Genomic DNA, 22,129 nt, shown 5'->3' on the forward strand with positions numbered 1-22,129 from the left:
GCAGTTGTGCTGGTCCAGAAGTTGCTGCTTCCACTTTGCTCTGGGTGCCTAGACACATCCCTACCCTGCTGGGTGAAATGATTTAAATTCATTTACCTATGGATTGGACCTACTGCAAAGTGACTGTATTGTATGTTTGCACCATTGGATGTGTTGTTTTAGCAGGCTAGTTTCTTTATTTTGAAATTTAAAGTGCAGCACTAGTCACAAAAGTTACTTGAAAAATGACACTGTGACATTTCACCTTTTATCTCTTAGTAACTTCTTACTTGCAATTAAGCTTTATGTAGTACAGAATACTAATTGATTATTTATGTAGTTTTAATGCTAGCCCTAAAAACAAACATTATTCCTAGTGATAGAGGTTCAGGTCATTATGCTCATAATGACACAGTGGCTGGCAGACAGTGAATAATGATTACTGCTCCTGGTTGGCTAGGAATTATGCACATATAATTTGTTACTCTCTTTTACCAACTCACCTGTTACTACTTGCCTCTTAGCGGGTGAGCTCTGTGGTTTAGGAGCTCTCATCTTACTTATGGTTGTACAGCATCTAACACGTAAGGTATGTCCCAGCCCGGTTGGCCTCTAAGCAGAATCATAATGTAGTTATTTGATAACCCCATTGCTTTTGATATATTCATATGGGAGTGTGTTAGCTGTGATGAAACATCAGATGATGTAAGCCCTCTGCTTACGAAAGCTTATGCCATATATTTCTGATTTAGTTAGCCTATAAGGTATGAATCTACCCTGCCTTTGTATTGGAAAGACCATAGAAATTTAGTAGCTGGTGTGCTGATCTGGGTCTTGAAAGACCTGACTTCTATTCTTGGCTCTGCTACTAGTCTACTGAATGATCTTTGACAAGGTACTTTACTTTGCTGGGCATCAGCTTCCCCTGCTGTAAATGGGGATAATGAAACTCACCTCCCGGTCTAGCACTGACGTGCACTCCTGGTACCCTTATGTAATTAGTTGGCATTTGGAACTTAGTAAAGAAGGCCAATGCTGCCCAGGAAGGAACAGAATCCAGGTCGCTCTCCCTAAAGTGTGCAGACACCATAAAAAATATTCAGGATTTTACTATTTCTCATGTCCTATTGTTTGGATGCCGACCTAGCACGTGACCCAGCAGCAGAGCAAGGGATCTTTTAACTTCTTCATTGTTGAAATGAGCTCAGGTCTGGGGGTGACCTTCTTAACCAGGAGACAATCTAAAAAGCCCTGGAAGTTGGCATTCCTTAACTTAGCGGATCTCAGTGTTTCATCTTATCTTGTTCTATTGGTGGGAATTTGCCTGTTTAACTCTTTCATCCTGCTAGGAAAGTTCTAGGAATTGATGCCATTTTGGGTGGTTCTCTGTGAAGAGAGGCTCTTGCTTATCCTGATTTTCTGTACCTTCTTTCCCCCCTCCTACTCAAAAACCCTGATGGAACTGAAGACCTAACTTTCTGTTCTTTCTGTATGTAGCTTTCTATTCTATTCTGCTTTTACAAGTGGACTAGGCTTCACTTCTGAAAGCAGTTGCTCGATCAGAGAACAGTAACTTCTTTAATGAGATGTGTCTTTAAATATAGCTATTATGAAAATCTGTTTTACATTCAGAGGGAGAAATCCCGCCATCTGCTTCAGTCGAAAAGAGTTTGGATGAAAAGTAAATTTTATTCACCATAAATCATATTATGGGAGATTTGCCTTGATTGTGCCATAAATTATTCATGTGTATTTGTATTGCATAAGCTGGCTTCTCTTTCTCTCTGCTGTTTGGCCTTTCTGTTAGATAAGGGATTTAATTTCGTACTCTTCTTTTTAGGTGCCCATATATGAATTGAGGAATGATGGCCGAACTAACCTGCTTGGAGCGCTGCTGATTGCTGGGCAGTTTGTCATTCCCGAGGTCTGTGTCTGTGGCACTTCTGGTGCAGTTTTACTTTTTTGAATTGTGTGCAACCAAATGTTTACACCCTTACAAATATATGTTAAGCTATAAAATCACGTGCTCTAATCTCTCCACCCCTTTCCCCCTTAAGGAACTCTTTCAAGGTTAAGAGACTCCCCACAAGATACTACAACACTGCATGCAGCCTTTTGCCAGATTTAATTTTATCCATATGCCCCTAATACAGGCAACCCCCGCTTAACTGTTTCACTTGGCACTATGTCACTATAACACTCATTTGAAATTGATACCTGATTTCACTTAGCACTCAGCGAGTTTTGTTATAACGCTCGCGCTCACCATCTTGGGTCATCAAAAACAATTGCAGTCGCCATCTTGGGTCATCGAATACTTTCGGTTTCACTTAACACTCGTTTCACTTAACACTCAGTTTTTCAGGAACCAATTAAGAGTGTGAAGCAGGGGTTGCCTGTATATTCTGGAAAGATTGTTAGGTGTGTGAAATCCTGGCTGCACTAGATGGGAAATCAAAGCATTTTCCCTTGCACATCAAGCTTGGGACTCAAAGTAACAAATGGAAAAAAGAGACTTTTGAAGTGCACTTACTACTGATAACAGGTGGGAGGTTTTGATGTCCCTAGAAACTTGAAATGCCTGTTATGTTAATAAAGGACAGCATATGCAGCAGCTGGGGAAGCCCTCCTACACTGCATCACTAATCTGCCTTTAAATCTAACCTGCACAGTGCGTAGCATGCCTGGAGTGAGGGGAGTTTTGTTTCTACTCTTGTTCCAACTTGGCCTGTCTACTGGTGCTGCCAACGTGATATAGGCAAGACTGACACTTACTGGCTGTAATTTTCCAAAGTTACTTATAATTTGAATTCAATTACTAGTTATTGTTAAAAAAAATCTAAAAACATATTTAAGGGCCTGATCATGTTCAGAAGCTTCTGAGCACTTGCCCTCTGCATATTAGGCCCCTGCTGAGTATCTCAGATCAGGCACCCAAAATCAGTAGTCACTTTTGAAAATCTTGGCCTTTTTTTCTCTAGGCCACCAGGAAGCCTAATAGACTTTAAATTTTAGATACTTGTGACAACCCTTTGGTTGTCCAAACCCACCTATTTCCAGTTAAAGTGAATCAAAACAAAACCGTCCCTCTCTCCTAGTTATGTAATTCTCCTGAGGGAATTAGGTAACTAGTTAACATTTAACTTGCTTTAAGAATTTAGGAATAACATAGTAAATGATAGACAGGTCAACTTTTTTTTTTTTTAAAGTATTAGCATTGTAAACCTACCACCCTCTAAGTTACTTTAAAAGTTTAGAAAATATTCTAAAAAGGGCCAATTCCAGCACTTATCTATTGACTCTTTCATTACTGGCTTATACAGAGACATGTTTCTTTACTTGTTTTGCAGGTGTGCCTGTACTTTTACCATAAACTGTACAGGGGAAATAGGGTGACGAAAGTAGACGCGGGGAGTTTCAGTGCCTTTTGCTCACCTAACCTGCCTCCACTTGCAAATGCTGAGGTTGATATTACAAGTAAGCAACACCATTGTTTAAGCCTTATAATTTGTACCACATGCAAGAGCTTACTAGAGTTATTTCAATATTGTATCAGCGCTTACACAAGTGAAACAGTTTACATATGAATGTGATTTAAAAGCAGTGAATACTGACACTGCTGTATGTGTTGTACAAGGTGCCTCAATGTTAATTGTAACAGATGTAAAAAATCAGTGATTTTAAGCTTGGGTAAGACTTTTGTGCAGGTCTGCACTTACAGATATTTTCTAAAGATCCATCATTTTCAAAAGGGAGCACTTCTGGGATGATGCTTAGTCTGAGGATAAAAGTAAAAATGGATTTAGTTACAATACTCTTAAAGGGGCAGTGATAATATTGGTGAGCTTACATTTTTCTTGTCCTTCCTTCCTGACTTATTTAATACTTTATTTAATTGGGATGAGTGAACCTTTTAAAAAAATAGTTAATAATAAAAAGCTACAGGAATATACCTGTACCAGTACTCAAAGATGTGGTAATAGAGTCAGCTTGTGTTATGGATAAAATAATTTATTTTTGGGGGGGGGGGGGGGGGGGGGAAGGGGAACCTCATTTTACTATTAAGGTTCCAACAGGTTGCTATAAATCTTAACTTTCAAGCAGCTTTTGGAAATTGAGCAGGTTAGACAAATATTTACTGGGGACATTCTAGATATAGTTGATCCTGCATCCATGCAAGAAGTTGGACTAGACTTTCCTTCTAGCCCTGTATTTCTGTGAAATGTATCTACATGACAACGTCCAATTAATTAAATATTTTAATTATATAAAATGGGAATAGAGGTGATGTGGATGTACTGACTTTTTAACTTCTTTCCTTTTATAGCTGATTTTCTCATAGATGCATGTGAAAGCAAGTTAGGTCTTTTTTGCCTAGTCTCTAGAGGATGTCTGCATAAGTTAAGAATAAAATATAGATCAGGGTTCAGGCCTGGATTCTGTTTCTATGGCTTTGGCCCGGGCATTATATATGTCTTGAGAAGTCAGTTAGCATCTTTGTACTTAGCTTCGAAGGTGGTTGTAAGGACAGATCCATTAATGTGTTTGCAGATACTATGGTAACAAACACTATGGGGGGAAAATATAAAGATGGGAAGTATAGGAGTGTGACGGGACCAGAGCCAAGTATCATCATGGTCCCTTCTACTCTGTTTCAAGACTGCCGTTCTGCATAGTTCCAAGACTGGAATACAAAGGTGGTTTTGATTCAGGACTGAGGTACACTCGGTACTGCTCACGGTACATCTGCTATCATTAGAATATCTAGTAGGTAAAGGGAATATACTTACTGTTAGTACAATTTCGTTAAAATTCACTCAGGCAAACAAGTTACTTGTACATTTGCTGGAATGCTGGAGCTGCTATTTTCTGTCTTAGGTTGCCAAGAAAGCTTTCATTTGTATTATTCCTGTACATTGGGAAGATTTCTTTTTTGTTCTTTTTTTTTTTCTTTTTCTCTTGGATCTTTTTTCTCTGAAATGTCATAAATTTAGATAATGACGATCCTAAATATTCATTTTCTAAATGAAGAACAACAGAACTAAGCTGAACATAAATTCTTTCTTGGACTTGAGTGATCTGTTTTGTGAGTACTTAACTTGATCATTTTGGTACTATAAAATATCTGTTACTTGGGCCATATTATCCCATTAATTTTTAAGCAGAACTCCCTATTGAGTTGAGTGGGGAGTTCTAGTTTTAAAACTGATGGTATTATGTGCCCTGTTATTACCTGTTTCAGTTGATTGCACTGTTAGTACAGTGTCGTTTTTCCAAGATAGAAGTGCCAGTATTGAATGATTGTTTCATTTTGGAAAAACATAGTTCACAGCCTACAGACAGTAGCTACACTAGTGCAGCTTTATGCTGTCTAGAATAAATTGTATGAAACATGGTCATCTTCCTTGAGTGCATGCCAAGAATCCTCATATGAAGCTGTCATGGAGAAAAGGAACCACATGGGGCTTTTAAAAATAAACAAGACAAACCCATCTCTCTAACTTTTTTAAATTACTTGGATATATTGTCACTGTTCACTACTTCCTGGTTGCAGCTGGGTCCATCTATTTTGCTGTTTCAGCATTATAAGCCAATCTCTTGCCAATGCCAGAAGGAGATTAAGCAGCTTATGAAAACTTTTCCTCCAAGAACCCAGTTCTGCCAAAAAATGCTGAGCTGGAGGATGCTAGAAACAGAGACTGGGAAGGTAGGTGATTCCCTTCCAGCAGTAGAGTAAAGGCATGGGAAGTATAGGAATGTGACGGGACCACAGCCAAGTAGCATCAACTGATTGGTGTAGAGACTGAGGAGAAGATACAGTAGGAGGTTAGAGTGCTAGCAATATACTAGGGCTGTGCGAAATGGCTGTGTTTTTATTCAGTTTCAGATTTGGCCATTTCAGAAGACAGTGATTTGTTTCGGTGTTTCAGATCACTGTCCTGTTTCATTTTGTCTGAATCTGTTTCGGAGATTTGTCTCTGCTGAATCTCCTCTGAATCTGTTTTGAACAGGCTGCAAGCTTTACACAGCCCTACTGCCCAGCTGGGTAGGGCTTGGAGCCCCAGTGGGGAACAGGACGCGGCTGTGGGCGGCTCGTCCAGGGGAGGAGGAGGGCCACTGCCCTCCATACAGGCGAGGAGTCCTCCGCGCAGATCTCTGATCCCTGTCATGCAGGGTCCTGGGGCAGGGAAGCAGTGCAGAGCAGTGAGCAAGCCTGCTGGTTCCTGCCACGTGACTCGGCTCTGCAGGGAGCACAGATCCGTGCTGGGGGTCTCCTTGCTGATGCTGCCCGCCCTGAGCTGCCCCGGTGACATAGGGCGGATAGCGGCAGCGAGGAGACCCACATAGGGATCTCTGCTCCCTACGGAGCCAGGTCGTGCGGCAGGGAAATGCTGGTCCCTGCCGTGCAACCTGGCTCTGCAGGGAGCAGAGATCCAGGGTGGCGAGGAGACCCGCGGCACGGATCTCTGCTCCCCACGGAGCCAAGTCACTTGGCAGTGCAACAGTGTACAGCTGTCTCCCTGCAAGCCTGGCTCTGAAACGCTGAATTTTCCTAAACCTTTTGGATGCCTCATTTTATTTTGGAGATGTTTCTGAGCCATTTCAATTCAGATTTGGTGTTTCGGGTGCCGAAAGAGCCTGAAACACCTCCAAAATGAAATGGCTGCTGAAATTTCGCACAGCCCTACTATATACTCTCTTGCTGATGTAGACATGCACACAGCATAGCATAGAGAGGGATACAGAATACAGGAAGTCATCAGTGCTCTTTTCCATTTTTTCCCCTTTGGGACATGCTCCTACCGATCAGTTCTTCTGGATGACTTCTGACTCCTTCAGCCATATCTCCCTGTGTGCTCCTGGCTGATTTCTTGCAAGCTTTTTGAGGCTTTGTTAGCAACCTCTTTCCTTCATCCCAGTCCAGAGATGGATAATGTCTGTATATGCCGATTTCCTCAGTGTTTTGGATCCAGTGAGCTAGATCCCAACTGGAGGCGGTGACAGTGGCGAGAATATTCCAGAGAGCTGTCCATGTGCGCAAGGGAGGGGAAGTCTGTGTAGATTGATCTAAAAAGACCTACTTGCAACAGGAAAGGCAAACTGAAGATCAAACAGGGGGAAACCATCTATTTATTTATTTTTATTTTTTTAGTCATCAAGTATAGACCATGACTCCAGGGAGATGGTCTGCATATTTCAGAACTTTTCTTCTTCCATGTTGCCTAGAAGTGTGAAGCTAAAAATCCATTTCATTACTATGGCTAGTTTTTGCCCATCTGGCATGTGGTTTGTTAGCTTAAGGGTGTCTGAATGTTTCTTAACACAATTCTAAGACTTCTGCAGAGAAAAAAAGGCACATAAGTGCATGGGCTGTGCAAATAGGTACAATACAAAAACCTGAGGGGACAGGTTCTTGGCCCCATTTTCCTCGATAACGCCACTGATGATGAGGCTTGTCAACACCATCCTGGTTACACTGTCTTGCTTGGCAATTCTGTTTATTCATAGTAAAAACCCAAGTCATGTTATTTTTGTTATCAAGATGCATCAAGGCAAGTGCCAACACTGCATATTGAGGTGTGTGTCTTTTGGGGTTTTTTTCTTCACTTCTTGTAAATACAGGCATGTTTATTCTTGTAATGAATATTTAGAGGGAATGGTGTCATTTCAAGAGGCGTGTATCAGTTATCTTATAATGAAATGTTGCCAAAAAGGGGGCTGTGTTTTTATCTTGTTTGCCTGCTTTAAGAACTTCCATCCATAGGCTGGTCGAGGCTCCCCACCCCTTGGCTCTTGCCCTGAATGTTAATGAAAGCTGGGGTAGTTTATATAATGGTATGACTTGCCTGTAGTTTTTCAGAGAAGGATGAGAAGAAAGTGGTGCTGTGTATGTGGAGCCTAGCAATCATTAAAAGCTGTATTTCTCGTTTGATTTCATAACTTTGAGTTCAGTCACCACTCCTTAGGGAGGTGTCTCTGTTTCTGTACTCTTGTAATAAATAAGTTTAAACCTGCATTGTGTCATATATATATTGCTTAACAAAAATTTGTTGCTTTTAAAACCATGCTTGAATTAGTCTGATTTCTTTAACCTCGTTCTGATGTGTAGTTTTGTCTCTTTCTACCAAAGTCAGTAAAGACTAGATGAAGCTTAGAGAGCTTCTAGCACCTGTGAATTGAAATCAGAGAGATTCTTGATGCTTTTTGTTCAGTAATTCTAAACGTTCCCTTTAACAAACAGGATCCTCAGTGATATAAAGCACCAAGTTAAGATCTGGTACAAACATTACACTTTTACCAGTATATGTGGTTGGAAACTGATCTATACCTGTAACAGAACAGAAGTTCGGTGAACACAGACTGGTTTAAAAATGGTGGAATGTGGTCTAGGATTTGCGCCCCCCACCAAAGGGTGAACGTGTTTTCTATTTGCTGCCAGTCTAAACTACACCACTTACAGAAAACCATGTAACTTAGATTGATTCTGCCTTGGGCATTTTGAAGGTCTGTACCTTACCTAAAAGTCTACAAATGGCAAAATAAACCATTTCTTCGCAGTTAAATTGAACTGCATAGTAACTGCAATACCGCTGCCTGGGTTGTAGTCGGACAGGTTAAGCAGTGGAACATCAGCTAGCCAGATTGTTTGGGCCCCAAACCGAACAAAGACTTCAGCATATACCTATGTACAAAGGCAGATGAGCTGCTTTCAAACGTGAATGTTTAAAATTAAACACCTGAAAGCATGGCCAGATTTTTCTAAGGAGCTAAGCATTTGTCAGTCCCTCTGATTACATGCCCTTTTAAAAATCACGATACCTTTTAAAGTCTAAAACGGTTGCAACTGCCTGGCATCTTTTGAAAACGTGGTTCTGTTTTTAGTCTTTAATTTTGAGCAACCAGTTTTGAAAAATGTTAAGCTCTTAAATGTATAGTACTTGTATCGCACACATTTTAGCTTATCTGTATTTTTACCACAGGTCATTTTGGACATTCAGGACACAACTATAACTGCCTCATTTTTAAATATTGTTTTTAATGGTGTACATCCTCTTTAAAGGCTTGCCTTGTCCTTGGCAAGACCAGTAGCTTGTTGATCATTGTTCTTACAAAATAAGTTTTGTATCATATTTCCATAATGCAGAGGAGTAAAACCTTTTTGCAAGCACAACCCATCCAAGTCAGAACAGGTTGCTTGTTACCTGTTCTGATGTGTTGAAGCTCAGTAACTTTGCTAATTAGTCATTTTATCATAGGATTTTGTAAAGTTTTCTGAACCCAGAAAGCTAGAATTTTCTCATGCTTTCACCTGTGTGGATATACTTTGAAATATATACTACTTTTATATTGGCACTTCTTAAAACTGTCTCCATCGGTTGAGTCACATCCCGAGGTGATGCTATAGCTACGTAGAAGGCTTGTCATCTGGCAGAATGACAGGACATAAACCTTACTCATGCTTTCTCCATTCTTTGAGTGCTGTTTTTGGCGACAAAAAGGATTCAAAGAAGTTACTGAATGAGTTTTTCACCTTTGCATGGCATTCTGCCTGAGTCAGAATGGATGGAAACTTGGGATTTATGCCTTTTTTTTTCCTCTTTGAGAACAAATGAAGCTCTGGTTTGGAACCTAGATCAAAGCATAGAATAGTATTAACCGAAAGATGGAAAACTAGCATTTGTAGAGATAACCATATTATTCTGATCTCTGCACTTATGATCAGCAGTAAAAAGGGTGGATTGACAAGAATCTTGACCTACATAATAATGCTGATTTTTGGACAGATGTCTGGGCTCTTTTAATTTGGTCTAAAACCGACATCTCTTTGGGGGTATGTTACTTTCTTGTATGCATCTTGTTCATGGATTGTAAACACAGAGCATTATTCAATAATGTATACTTCAGAAAACACTTAGAAGCTTTAAGAAACACCAGAGGCATCCTGATTATCTCTGTTCTTAATCATCTAATCTTGGCAATATCTTATTTTTGATTCATGCCAAGATAAATGATCACAGTTTATCTTCCCAGTTTCTTTAAAGAAAAAAAAGTATGCTGATATTTTTTAAGCTAAGTTTGGTAAATTCTCAAGGAAGTATTGGCAAAGTCAACTTTTTTTGACTGTGAATAGAGGAAAAGAAGATTAAAAAGTCCCTTTGGTAGTAATGGCTGCTGAGGATAGGTGAGGCTGCTTTTAAAAATTGGAACTATTGTTATGTGGGTGCTTCTTACAAAAACCACCACTCCTTCCTCTCTTCTCACCTGTGAACCAGACTTGAAAAAACATCCTCAATGCATGCTTGCGAGAGGACAGCTTACTGGCCTACGTGAGAATGATTTATGCTGCTTCTGTCCTGAAGACCCTGCCCTCTTCTCCAGTTCTTAGCTATCATATCTTCCTTCCCCCACTGATAACTTTGCATCAATAACTCTTCCTCTTGACTAGACTTGCTGGAATGGAATCGAGCTTTGAGAGACCCGGAGCGCAGATAGTATTTATGCAGAGCTGACTGCATGCACTGCATTGTCTGGGCACTGTCCCAGAGAAAAGCTTTTTGTGAGGAGATGAATGCCGACAACTTTCACATAGGTGCTTATTGCAGAAGGGGTTACTTGTTTCTTTCAAACCCAAATGTACGTAGGAAATCAAACATGCCCTGGTTTAAAAAAAAAAGCTACTCTCCTAAGATTCTGTAAAGCACTTGCACAGACGTGACTGAGCATATAGATACGATTAACTTGCGCATCTAAGACTTGATTAACATTGAGCAGTTTCGCATATATATTTAGTGTTTTCTGTCCTTCTGCTGTTAATTTTACTTTAATCTGTGGCACCTCCCCACCCCCTGGCCTTTCTGCAAGAGTTAAGCTTCCTATACTTGGCATAGCATTGTGAGGAAAGGAGTTAGAGCTGTCAGTTTCTGAAACAAAGACAATAAGAATTGGCACAAAGCAGCAGAGCGGTAGCATGTAACTAGGCAGGTTTTTTTTTTCCTTTAACTGTTTCAAATATTGCTTCTAGGTATAGAGCAAGACAGATGTTCTGCTCTATAGCTTTGAGTACTCTCTTTTCTTCACTGCAGTTGCCCAGAAGTCACTAATCTCATGGCTGATTGAGTCTTTTTCTGGAAGTCTGCTTTTCTGGTCTGCAATGTCACAGACTTTTATTTTTTTATTCCTACAAATTGTGTAGTTAGTAACTGTAATGCATTAAGCATATAACTACATAGCATTTAGGCATGTACAAGAACCATTTTAATGTTTAGTGTCTGGAGGTCAGCTAAATCTCTGCTGTCCTACTGGTGTGAAAAAGCAGTATTGCCATATTTACTTGAATACAAGACAAGGTGTTTTTCCTTCTAATTTGCATGGGGGGAGAAGCCCCTTGTCCTAGAATTGCATACAAGGAAACCCCCCTCAATACACTGTGTAGCATTAAACTGCTGCCAAAAACAGCGTTTACTCAGCAATGGAAACCAACTATGAAGGTGATTAAGTGCAGCCAATACTGAGTATGGCTATAAAATACATGGCCCGCATTGGGCAAACATGCTTATGGGAACCTTTTTAATTTTAGGTGTGGCCCCTTAAAAATGAACGGGTGTTCCCTCTGGAGGGAACTGGTACCAGGCCTGGAGGTACTGCAATACCAGGCCAGCACTGGGAAGACCAGAGCCAGCTCTGGCATCTAGCCCTGGGTGCCAAAATTGCTACATTTTTAATTTTGTGTCTCAGACCAAATTAGCCAAATCAGTTCTGAATTCTATAGGCTGAGCAGAACTCAGTCATTCAGATCTGTGTGGCACTACCACTGGCAAGCGTGCATCCTATGTGCAGGCCCCAAGTCTGGAGCCCTCGGAGTTCAGATGCCCCTGAATCTTGCTTTCCCTTAGCCAAAATGCCAAAGAAGCAAATTAGGGACAAATCCCCCATCTCCATAAAAATAAAGCACATTAGCTGAGTTCTTTCCATTAGGAGGCTATAGCAGATTCTTGCGGGAGGGACGGAGGGGACCTGTCCATAGTGCATTAGACAGGTCTCGACCCTAAACTACACAACACCATTCAAGGTGATCTTGGCCTGATGATCACAGTATTTCTCCTGCTGGGTTAGAACAAGTTGAATTTTATTAGTAGATGTTTAGGATTGTGAATCCCAAAAGATGACAAAGCCAGTAGGGAAATACAAATTGCCTGAGCGAGGGACTAACATTAGAGGGATGGGGGTGAGGAAGGGAACGCAACTAGGTTACAGAAAATACAATACACTACACTTGATCTAAGCCAAAATGCCAAGAAGTGATTGCTACATTGATATGCTGTAGGGTGGACCATTTGAATAAAACATATGATAATGTCCATTAAGCACAGTCCCCCTCACTACCAACTTAAGTCATGGTGAGCCATTACATTGCATACACTTTGACTTCCTCTTCACTTCCATAGCTGAACTGTGCCTTCTTTTTTCTTCCCCATTTCTAATTATTCCTGTTTCTTCATTGGCCTTAAATGTATGGCAAACATCACAAAACAGGGCCCCAAACAGTTGACCCAGAAGCTGTCTGTGGACCCCTCTCTCAGCTGTCACGTGTGATTAGTATGGCCCTGCCCTCCATAAGGTGGAAGCAGACCAGGTTGCCCTGTGCCTCAGCTGTGTATAAATATTTGGAGCATCTCAGGATTTCTCATGAGACTACCTGGTTCTAGTCATGAACGGGATCTAATTAGTACATGGATCTTTGCTGGGGAGGGGGTTATCTAGAATGCACACACATACAGAGCAGTGCTGAGCTGTGGCGTCATCATGGCTTGAAATACTGTTGACTCTGGTGGGACCCAGTGCAAAGAACTACAGGTTTCCCTCGCTTTATGCTGTACATATATTCCTGGAAAATGGCACATGACTCAAATTCGCATAAAAGGAACCCACTTTACAATGTAACAAATAGGGATACGTTCCAAGATCTCGACTGTACTAACCCCCAGACCCATTTCTACCACTTTTACAAAACAATTTTGGTACTTACCAACTGCAGACAGTACACACAAACACAGGGCACTATCATAATGGGGATGGCAACTACAGAAACACGTGTTGCACACAACGAGCGAGGAGCACAGATCCACACAGGAGACTATATTTTGGTGATTGTCACTCCTACAGTGCACCACACAAAGCATCTGACTGCAGGCTTTCACCACACCCATTGCATAAGAGTGAATTTACCTTGCATATAATGAATTCTTGGTATAAAAAGGGTCATCACATAAGCGCAAATTCACACATACAGAACCCACATAAAGCGAGGGAAACCTGTATGTGGTAAATCATGAGCCTTTGGGTTTGGACTAATATCATGCATAGTGGGGGCATCTGACCCCCAAGGTCTCCAGGTTGGGGCTTGCATGTAGCATGCCTACCTGGATTTTGTGAGTAACTGAAGTTCCAGACCGATGGGTCTGGGAAGAGGATACTTGCATGGTAATAGAGACACACGAACTTTGAGCTATTGAGCTCTGCTCAGTTAAATTTTGGAACTTGACTATTGGGCTTTGCCCAATTGAATTTGTAACTGATTTGGCTTTGAACAAGATATATTAAAAAAAAGTTTGTACTGCATATAAATAGGTGCCAAAGTGCTTCTCAGAAGTATGTTTGTGGGGTACCTGTGCTAAAACATGCAGCAGTTTTATAAAAAGGTAGCATGCATCAGTTCTGGATAAACTAAGTGTATGGGTACTATATGCAAATTGCTGTAGCTATATTTAATTTCAAGGCTGTTGTTTAATTTTGCTCCATGTGCCCAGGGAGAGCAGTTTCTGACAGTAAGGAGAGGGGGAAGGGGCTGCTAGAGGGAAAAGTTGGGGTGAAGCAGAGAGCAAAGGGATACCTGACTCCCCAGATTGATTTTTTTCCTTGCTGTAGCAGTGGGAGGGGGTCAAATTCAAGGCAAACCTCCAATAATTAGATTATGTATCTGGAAAATTATAACAATTCATAATTTTTCCATATGTAGAATCTATTTATTGGAGGGGCTATTTTATACTCAGGGTAGTCTTTTATTTATGGTACGGGTTTCAGACTGTCTCTTTATCCATTCCCATCTGTTGTGAAGCCACTTAGAAGCAAGCTGTGTTTCCAGTGTCAAGCTAATATGTATTTTCCTGCAAGAATCCAGATGCTCACACTGCTCTGTGTGTTTCAGTCAAGACAGCCTGTGACATTGGTCAAGTAGTAAATCCAGCTGGGTGAGCTCCTGAATTGTGCCGGTCAACCTCCATGCAACGTTACTGCTCTGCACGCTCTCCTAAATCTGCATAAATCCCTCTTGCTCTCATACTCCCAGTATGGTGGAGATCATTTCCTGATGTATGGCTGGTTTGCTTGGCATTATATTTGTCCTGAATGTTGTATTCAATCTATTTCACAGTGTAGGAGTACAGACATTTGTTTATCTAATCCCTTCTTCTCCTCTCCCCTCGCCTCCCCTGCCTAAGCATTGTGCTTAAGGCACTTTTTTGTTAGGACCTATGTAGAGGCCCTTTTATGCTGAGAATAAGTGTTTTTGTTACTTTTCAGGGAGGGTGGGGAAGATGAGGAAAGAAATATTCAGAATAGTTATGATGATACCACATCATATGATATAAAGGCTGTATATGCATAGGTGATATCAGATATGGATAGTGTGTCTTGATTCATCCCCCCCCCTCCCCTTCCCCCCCCGAAACTCATGTCTTAACATTAAGGAAGGAAAATGTTTTGTTGTGGGTTTGGAGGGGAGCTATTACCCGCATACATTGGATAGCAGATAAACAGCTGTAACTACTAACAGAAAATCAGAATAGTGGCTGAATGTTTTCAGATCTGAGTAATTCCTTACAGCACTGAGTGGAAAGGTGTACTGTGTAAGAACAAATGCTATGGCATTCGTATACAACTCAGGGACTTCTCCAAAAATGAAAAGAAACAATTTGTTTTCCATTATGAACTAAGTTTTATAACGTTATCTTTGCTTTCATTGCAATATAATGCCTCAGGCTATGGACCACTGTATGCCAAAGTCCTTTTGATTCAGACTTTTTTTTCCCCCTCAAGTTGTCAGAATTACTGACATTGCTCTCTTGTGCTGGAATCGTAAAATTTTGAAATCAATAATGCATGACTTGGCTTGTAATAATGGAACACAAACAAACTATTAGTTAAACAGCTGGCTTCTGGCTTTAAATGCATAATTGCAGTTAATTGAATCCTTGCTATTTTATTTAATCATTAGTAAGTACATTATAAACTCTGGAGATGATTAGTGGCAACAATAACAACATCTGTCTTTAATATGACATTCAAAATTTGTGTCACATCTCGTGTTTGAGACGATGCAGGTTTTTTTGACTTTCAGTACACGTGTTGATGTCATTTCAATTACAAAACAATGACGTTCCTATTAAAATATATGAAAAGTAAATATTTCACTTCCGCTCGGCTTGCACACTCTTCTGTTGGCTGCAATGCTCTGAGCATTGCAAACAGATGGAGGTGTAATGAGCAGAGCGATGACATGGTGCAGTGGTGATGTTATGAGCCTAACTGGATAGTCAAACACCTTTCATACCCACCAAATTAACTCTTTAAATTTATGTTCCCAGAGGATTATATTCAAATGTATTCAGTCAATTTGGTATACAGCAGATCATGCTGGTCACTAGTTGGAACTGAACAGGTACCCTTGAGTTTAATATTTCTTGTCTTGAGTCAGCACTAAAACTAAACTATTATAAATTATCCCTGGAGGGGTAATAATGTAGAAATTATTACTGCTGCTGAATAATATTTTTTTTTCCTGGGGATTTAAATTGTTTGGCATTTTCAGGACTTAAAATCTAGCACAACAGAGCTTGGACTGAATGTGGCTTTCAAGTATTATTGAAATATCTTAAACCAAGTGAGCCGAGTCACTACAATTGCTGTGATTGGGTGGCCTTTTGCTTCCCTCGCTCTTAGTTTTTATGGTATGAAGGCCCCGCTGATGACATACGGCATCAACTTTAAAAACGAAGTGTAAAGCGCTATAGATATACCTGATACGTTGTTGTGAAGTTTTAATATTGAACAAGATGTCTTCTTAACAGTTAACTGGGAAACAGTGTGGAGAGCCAACACCACTGAGAAATTTCGAGTCCACACAAACATGAACACGAATGTTGCGTTACTCCGCATCTTTCCGGGCATCACTGCTGCTGCTGTAAGCATTTTGTTTTTATTTCTGGAAACCTTTAGCCCCCTGGCATGTGTGTCAGAGCTGCAGTGCTACAATGGCTCATATGCACTGGAGACTTAATGTGATGTTTTTTAAATTAAAGAATCTTGAGCAAGGTATCCTGATTTGGTTAGGTTGTCATCCTCCTGTGGCAAGCATTTTTGTCAGTAATATAGCTGGGCTGTCCTAGCATTTCAAGACTCTCTTTGTATACCATAAACTTTAAGATGTTCAAAGCATCTTTAATCTGAAATGCATGTGTCCTGGAATCGATGATAAATTGTCTGCAAGATCCATTTGAACTCTTGATGAGAACCTGCAAGCTACAGTGACTGGGAAATGCTCCTTTGCCAGGCAGTAAAGAGAGAGTGTGTGTGTGTGTGTGTGTACACACACCTTTGGCAAAGAATCCACAGTATAAGGAATTGGAAAGAGAAAATTGTGCTGTTTTAAGGTTCTCTTTAAGGTTCTCTTCCTGATACAGGATTCAGTACCGTGACTCCCTGCTCCCATATGGAGGCCTGTTGATAAATCAGACCCAACTGTTGGCCTCTGGATCACTTTGAAGAATGTGCCTTTATTGTGATGTTCTTTACTGCTTAATATATCCACACCTTCCCTAAATTGACCTCTTACTTCTTTCATGGCCATTGCTATCTTAAATTGAATCAGGTAGTTTAAACAGCATTCCTCAATTTCATTAGCATCCTTTTTAGGTGCATAGGAACAGATGGAAAGGCAGAGAGGTGGCAGACATGTAATAAACTCCTACTGTATAGCTAGCATCATGGGGGATTATGCTGTATGTGGTCAACAAAGAAATGTCTAAGTTGTCTAAAATATCTTCCTAGGAAAAGAACTTCACCAAACACCTTTTTCACACTAAGATATAGTACCCACCTCATTTCCAGCTGGGTAGAAGTAAACTTCTTTCCTTCAAGATTAAAAGAATTGTCTCTTGTTTAAAAACTCCTTCAGGCTTCATTGGGATTTTGGGTTTTGAATGAGTAGAAGGTATCTCTATTACACATGATAGATTTCATTATTAGAGATCAAATTTACCAAATAAGAAATCTATTAATTCAGTTTATAAATATTTCTATATTCATTTGATAAGTATAAATGTAATCCCTTGATGTTTTATTGTGATGCACCAGCATAGCCTTGGTAATGGCATTTAAATAATAATTCATCCTTCCCTTCCCCCCATCCCCTAGGTCATTTCTGTGAAAATAAATAAATAATTTAAATGTGGTTTATTTTTAAAATAGTGTACATCTATCTGTGATTATTTTTCCATGGGATACTAAAAGAATTAGGCTCTCAGCGTTCATAGCCTCCTTTGAAAATTCCATTTGTATTTTGTAGAAATGATATTCACAAAGGGCAAGTTTTAAAACTGCCTGAAGAATCACTTTATAAGATTCTTATTCCTGCTTAAATAAAAATAACCCAGCATTTTAATTAAATATACTTTTGTATATCTCAGATCGAGGGAACATGTTTGGAAGCACTCTGAAGTTAGTAATCCTGGCATCACTTTTTGTCAGCATCCTTTTCATGGAAAGGCTTGTGTCAGATGAGATTGAATTGGTTTTCAGTTGCATAATTTGCACAGCTGCACCCTTATTATTAGTTAACAGGATCCCAGTAGTACCCACCTTTGTTTGGCTTCTCACATTATTTTATTAGGCTCCCACGCACCAGTTTTGGACCCTTCCTCAATTTCTTTTCCCCTGAATTCTGCTATTGCATTTGTCATACTTGTACAGCTTTGAATGTGGTTAGAATGTGTACTCAGGTGAAAGCATCCTCCATAAATCCCATCAATCACGCCATCCAAGTTAGCTATGCTTTTAGCTCTTCATTAAAAACAATTTAGTATTTTTATAAAATACCTTAATTTAAATATGTAGGGGGAGGCAAAAAGGGGTTTTAAATCAAATTTGTATACTGGTATAGCTATGTGACATATGAAACTTTAAACAGGTGAAGGCGTTTCTTCAGCCTCCTATTGAGGGCATTGTGCTCGAAACATATGGAAGTGGTAATGCACCAAATAACAGAGAAGATTTGCTGGAAGAACTGAAGAAAGCAACAGATCGAAAAGTAGTGATTTTAAATTGTACCCAGTGCTTACGAGGAACTGTTACTCCGGTCTATGCAACTGGACAGGTGAGGGGAAATAAAACTCATTCTGGTTCTGATTTTGTGTAAAAGGAATGTTTGACTGATACAGTTTTGTCGTTACTTTTAATCATTTACAAAATAAGGCCAAAACATTTACAAACCCATGTAGCGTTCTAAATGGTTTTCCTTATTTGACTGTCGGCGTTCCCAGTAGGCTAATCTACATGTGACAATGAAGTTCATAGTGAGAGGGATGTACACATATATTGTGTACTGGGACATCTTGCAGAATGAAGGCCGTTAAACTATGGTCTCTGGAGACCTAAAAGCAGGTGGGAGCTAAGGTGTGTGTGGGTTTTGTTTTGTTTTTAAGGAAAAATCCAGCTGCAGAGAGATACCTTGATATTGAAGGAATTCAAAATATTTTTAATAGGTTTCCAGTGTGCAGTTCATAATCCTTAGGTTAGACACTGCATCATTAGAGCTAATGAGTCTTGGCTTGACTGGAGTTTGTGACCTACGTGAGAGCTCTGAATTGTGAGAGTAAGGGGGGAAGTGACTTCATTTGACTTACTTAACATGACTGTTTAATGGCTAACCTTTTGTATAATATGCCTTGTATTCATAACTCTCTCAGCCTTATACTGTATGGCTCAGTTGCTTTAATAGCTTGGAAAAAAAAGAGTTGATGCAGCTTTCGTTTTGCTTCAGAAAAAATGTTGTAATTTAAATTGCCAATATAGTGATCATTGGGAAATGGGTAGGGGGAAGGGTAAATGGAAGTATTGGGAAAGCAGCCTTTGCAAGATTGAAATCTGGTTCTTTTCTGAAATGAGAACTCGGATTTTTATTTGGGAGCTGTAAAGTTTTTAGCTAATGTTAGAAGATTGAGGAGGTTGATTGTTGTGGAGATCCATGCTCTTCTACTACTGCAGCAGAACTATGTGGAGACTGAAGAAAATAATTGAACAGAAGGATTTTAAACAATGTAAAGTCTAAACACTAAAAGTTACCAAAATCTTTGAACTTGCAGAACTTGAATATGAAACCTAATTAACTATATGGTCTACTGCTTTGACTATAATATAGTGGAAGGAAATGAGCTTTTTTCTACCTTGGGATATTTCTCCAAGCACATCACCTGTGAAGATTATTGTTGTTAATTATGGGTCCGAAGCAAAATGTATGGTGTTAGCTTTGCAGTAAAGCGTCACCATCTACACATGTGCTAGTATTAGGGAGCAGTAAATTAATTAACTCTACCGTAGGATAATACTGTGTTGGGGACAGTACTATCCTACGATGGAGTAATTTATTCTGCTGAAATGCATGTACAGTCAGACCCTGAGTTACGCGGGGGATATGTTGCTGAAAAACACGGTGTAAGTTGAAACCATGTAACTTGAGGCATTGAGTCAATGGAAAACAGGGGGATAGGGACCTGGGACCAAGATTTGATAACATTATTTCATAATAAAAGGATATTTAAACACAAAATAATGGAATTAATAGCCTTATTAAAACCTTTACTCCCAGCTATGTGCTCATACAGAAACAAAGCTTTAGCCCTAATTGCTGTGCTATCGACAACTGCTCCTTTTGTATTGGTCATTTCATTGATCCAAAGATTAAGGAGTTTCTCAACCTTATCTAAATGAGGAATTCTAGTCACCAACGACACTCTTGGACTCACAGGGGCTGTTGTTTTCACACAGTCTCTGATTTTTCGCTCACTTTTTTTAATGGTACGCACAGTCGATTCACTTAAACTGTATTGGCGAGCAATCGACGCAGCGCTATTGCCTTCTCTTAATTTATCAAGGATTTCTATTTTCTGGGCCAGGGTGATAGACTTACATGCTCTTTTGGGCATAACATCAAAGGCTTTCTTTGGCGCCATTTTCACAAATATTCAGGGGTTAACGTAACCAAAAATGATGGACAGTCTTGGAGGAGATGACAAGTGATGCTAACGCTGTGAAAGCCAACTCCAAACTAACAACTGTTCTACCGCAAACAGTGTAAACGTGAAGCAGGGTATTGTGTAAGTTGAAACATGGTCACATTATATAAAGCATATCTATGTGAATCAGTATAGCTCGAAACTATGTAACTGGGGGTCCGACTGTATACGTGGTGACTGGGGCTGGCTGGGGCATGAGGATGCTAAAGTGTAGGGGCACTATGTTTAACCGTCATGCCCCAGCCAGCCCCTCTGCTAACTAATGCCACCACCCAGAGCTCAGGGCTAAGCCCCTGGGCCCCCTGACAACCCAGGGTTGCTCTGTCCTGGCTCAAAGTGCTGTGGTCCCAGGCACACATGCAGATACAGTGCCCAGGAGCAGCTGACTCCAGGGTGAATTGTGCTGGAGTTGATTGCGCTGTGTTAATTGCATGTGTAGATGCACACAGTGTGGAGGAAGAAAGCTAAAAAACCCCTTTTCCTTTCCCCTAATGTATTCCTTGGCTCTGGGACAAACTCACCTTCCAGATAGCTCTATAGATATCAGTAGATGTGGAGGGTGGGGGGAGGTACATTTTCCCCTGTGTTTTGAAATATCAGTCTGGGGCTTTCACAGTTAGGGCATGATTTTTTCACTAAATAATATTATCTTTCATTCTGTTTGGAAAATGTGGGCTCCTATACACATGCAGCGAGGCTGCACGTAATTCCAGCACGTAGGAACAGACTTGATTAATCGAGTCTGCTGGAGCGTGGCAATTACTGCACTCCAGTATCATGTGTATTGGCATCCCCGTGCTGAAAAATGGCAGCAGGGGCACTTTGAAAGCTTGTACGAGCTTAGTTAAAGCATCCCTGGCACCATTTTTCAGCATGGGGATGCTGACATACGTGACGCTCTGGGCATTTTAATTAGCATGGCTTTTGGAGCCTCGCTAATTAAAGCCCTCCCCTCACCCCCCTCCGCAGCGTGTCTATAAATGCCCTGTATTGCTTCGCTCCTCTGAGAATTTCTGGCATGAAGTAAAGATGTTTCTGCCGGATAGTTATCCTTACTATAATGTGTGGCAAAGCACTGTGTCCTGGAAAAACCTGAGTAATTACACTGGCCTTTTTACTTACCATTTTAACATTCATTAAACACATAAACTTCCTTTGTCTTCACTGCCTTGCTCATTGGTCAGTGGCCTCTATGTACATATTGAAGATGGATCAAGCTGGTTCTGGTTCCGTTTTCACTTTGGTTCAAACATTCATTAAACTTCAAAGAGAAGCAGTCTTCTTGCGGCTTGTGTTTGGTTTTGCCAGAACTCTGCACATTATGCAGTCTAGTCTCATGTCCCGTCACACACTACTAATGCAGCTTGGAAGGGTATGAAAACATCCCTATTGCGAGCACACTTCGGTGCTGGAACTCATCCAAGGTAATGCCCCCTAATAAAAAGCTAAATATGTTCGTGTGAGAACAGGCTACTTGGCAATTTGAAAAATGCTACTGATTGAAAAGCTGATAATGGCAGCTGTTCACTAAGAGGTAACCTAACACCTATGAAAATATGCACCCCTAACCTTTTCATTTTAAGATAAGGAAAGAAATAGGCTTTGCAAACCAGTGTTGGTATCAAATACATTTATGGAAATGTAAAAGTGTTTATTTGACAGTCATGGCCATTAGCCAATATATGTTGGTTCTTTAGTAAAATGTTACTACAGCAACGCTCAAATAGATATTGCATTCTGTATAGTTTCCAATCATGTATGTGTACCAATACCATACACTAGTGCTTCTGAATATTACACTA

At 40.3% G+C, this 22,129-nt stretch overlaps 1 protein-coding gene across 3 annotated transcripts in view; it reads left to right on the forward strand.

Moving 5' to 3' along the window:
- Nucleotides 1-22,129, forward strand: part of ASPG (asparaginase) — a 109,509-nt gene that overhangs the window by 60,756 nt on the left and 26,624 nt on the right. For all 3 annotated transcript variants that reach the window (XM_025197212.1, XM_025197214.1, XM_025197213.1), the window contains 4 exons: nt 1,820-1,903; nt 3,330-3,456; nt 16,107-16,219; nt 18,224-18,409. In XM_025197212.1, coding sequence (XP_025052997.1) covers nt 1,820-1,903; nt 3,330-3,456; nt 16,107-16,219; nt 18,224-18,409 — 510 coding nt within the window. The remainder of the gene's footprint in view (nt 1-1,819; nt 1,904-3,329; nt 3,457-16,106; nt 16,220-18,223; nt 18,410-22,129) is intronic.

The sequence above is a fragment of the Alligator sinensis genome, unplaced genomic scaffold (genome assembly GCF_000455745.1).
Source record: "Alligator sinensis unplaced genomic scaffold, ASM45574v1 scaffold85_1, whole genome shotgun sequence".
In the NCBI taxonomy this organism is placed as follows: domain Eukaryota; kingdom Metazoa; phylum Chordata; order Crocodylia; family Alligatoridae; genus Alligator; species Alligator sinensis.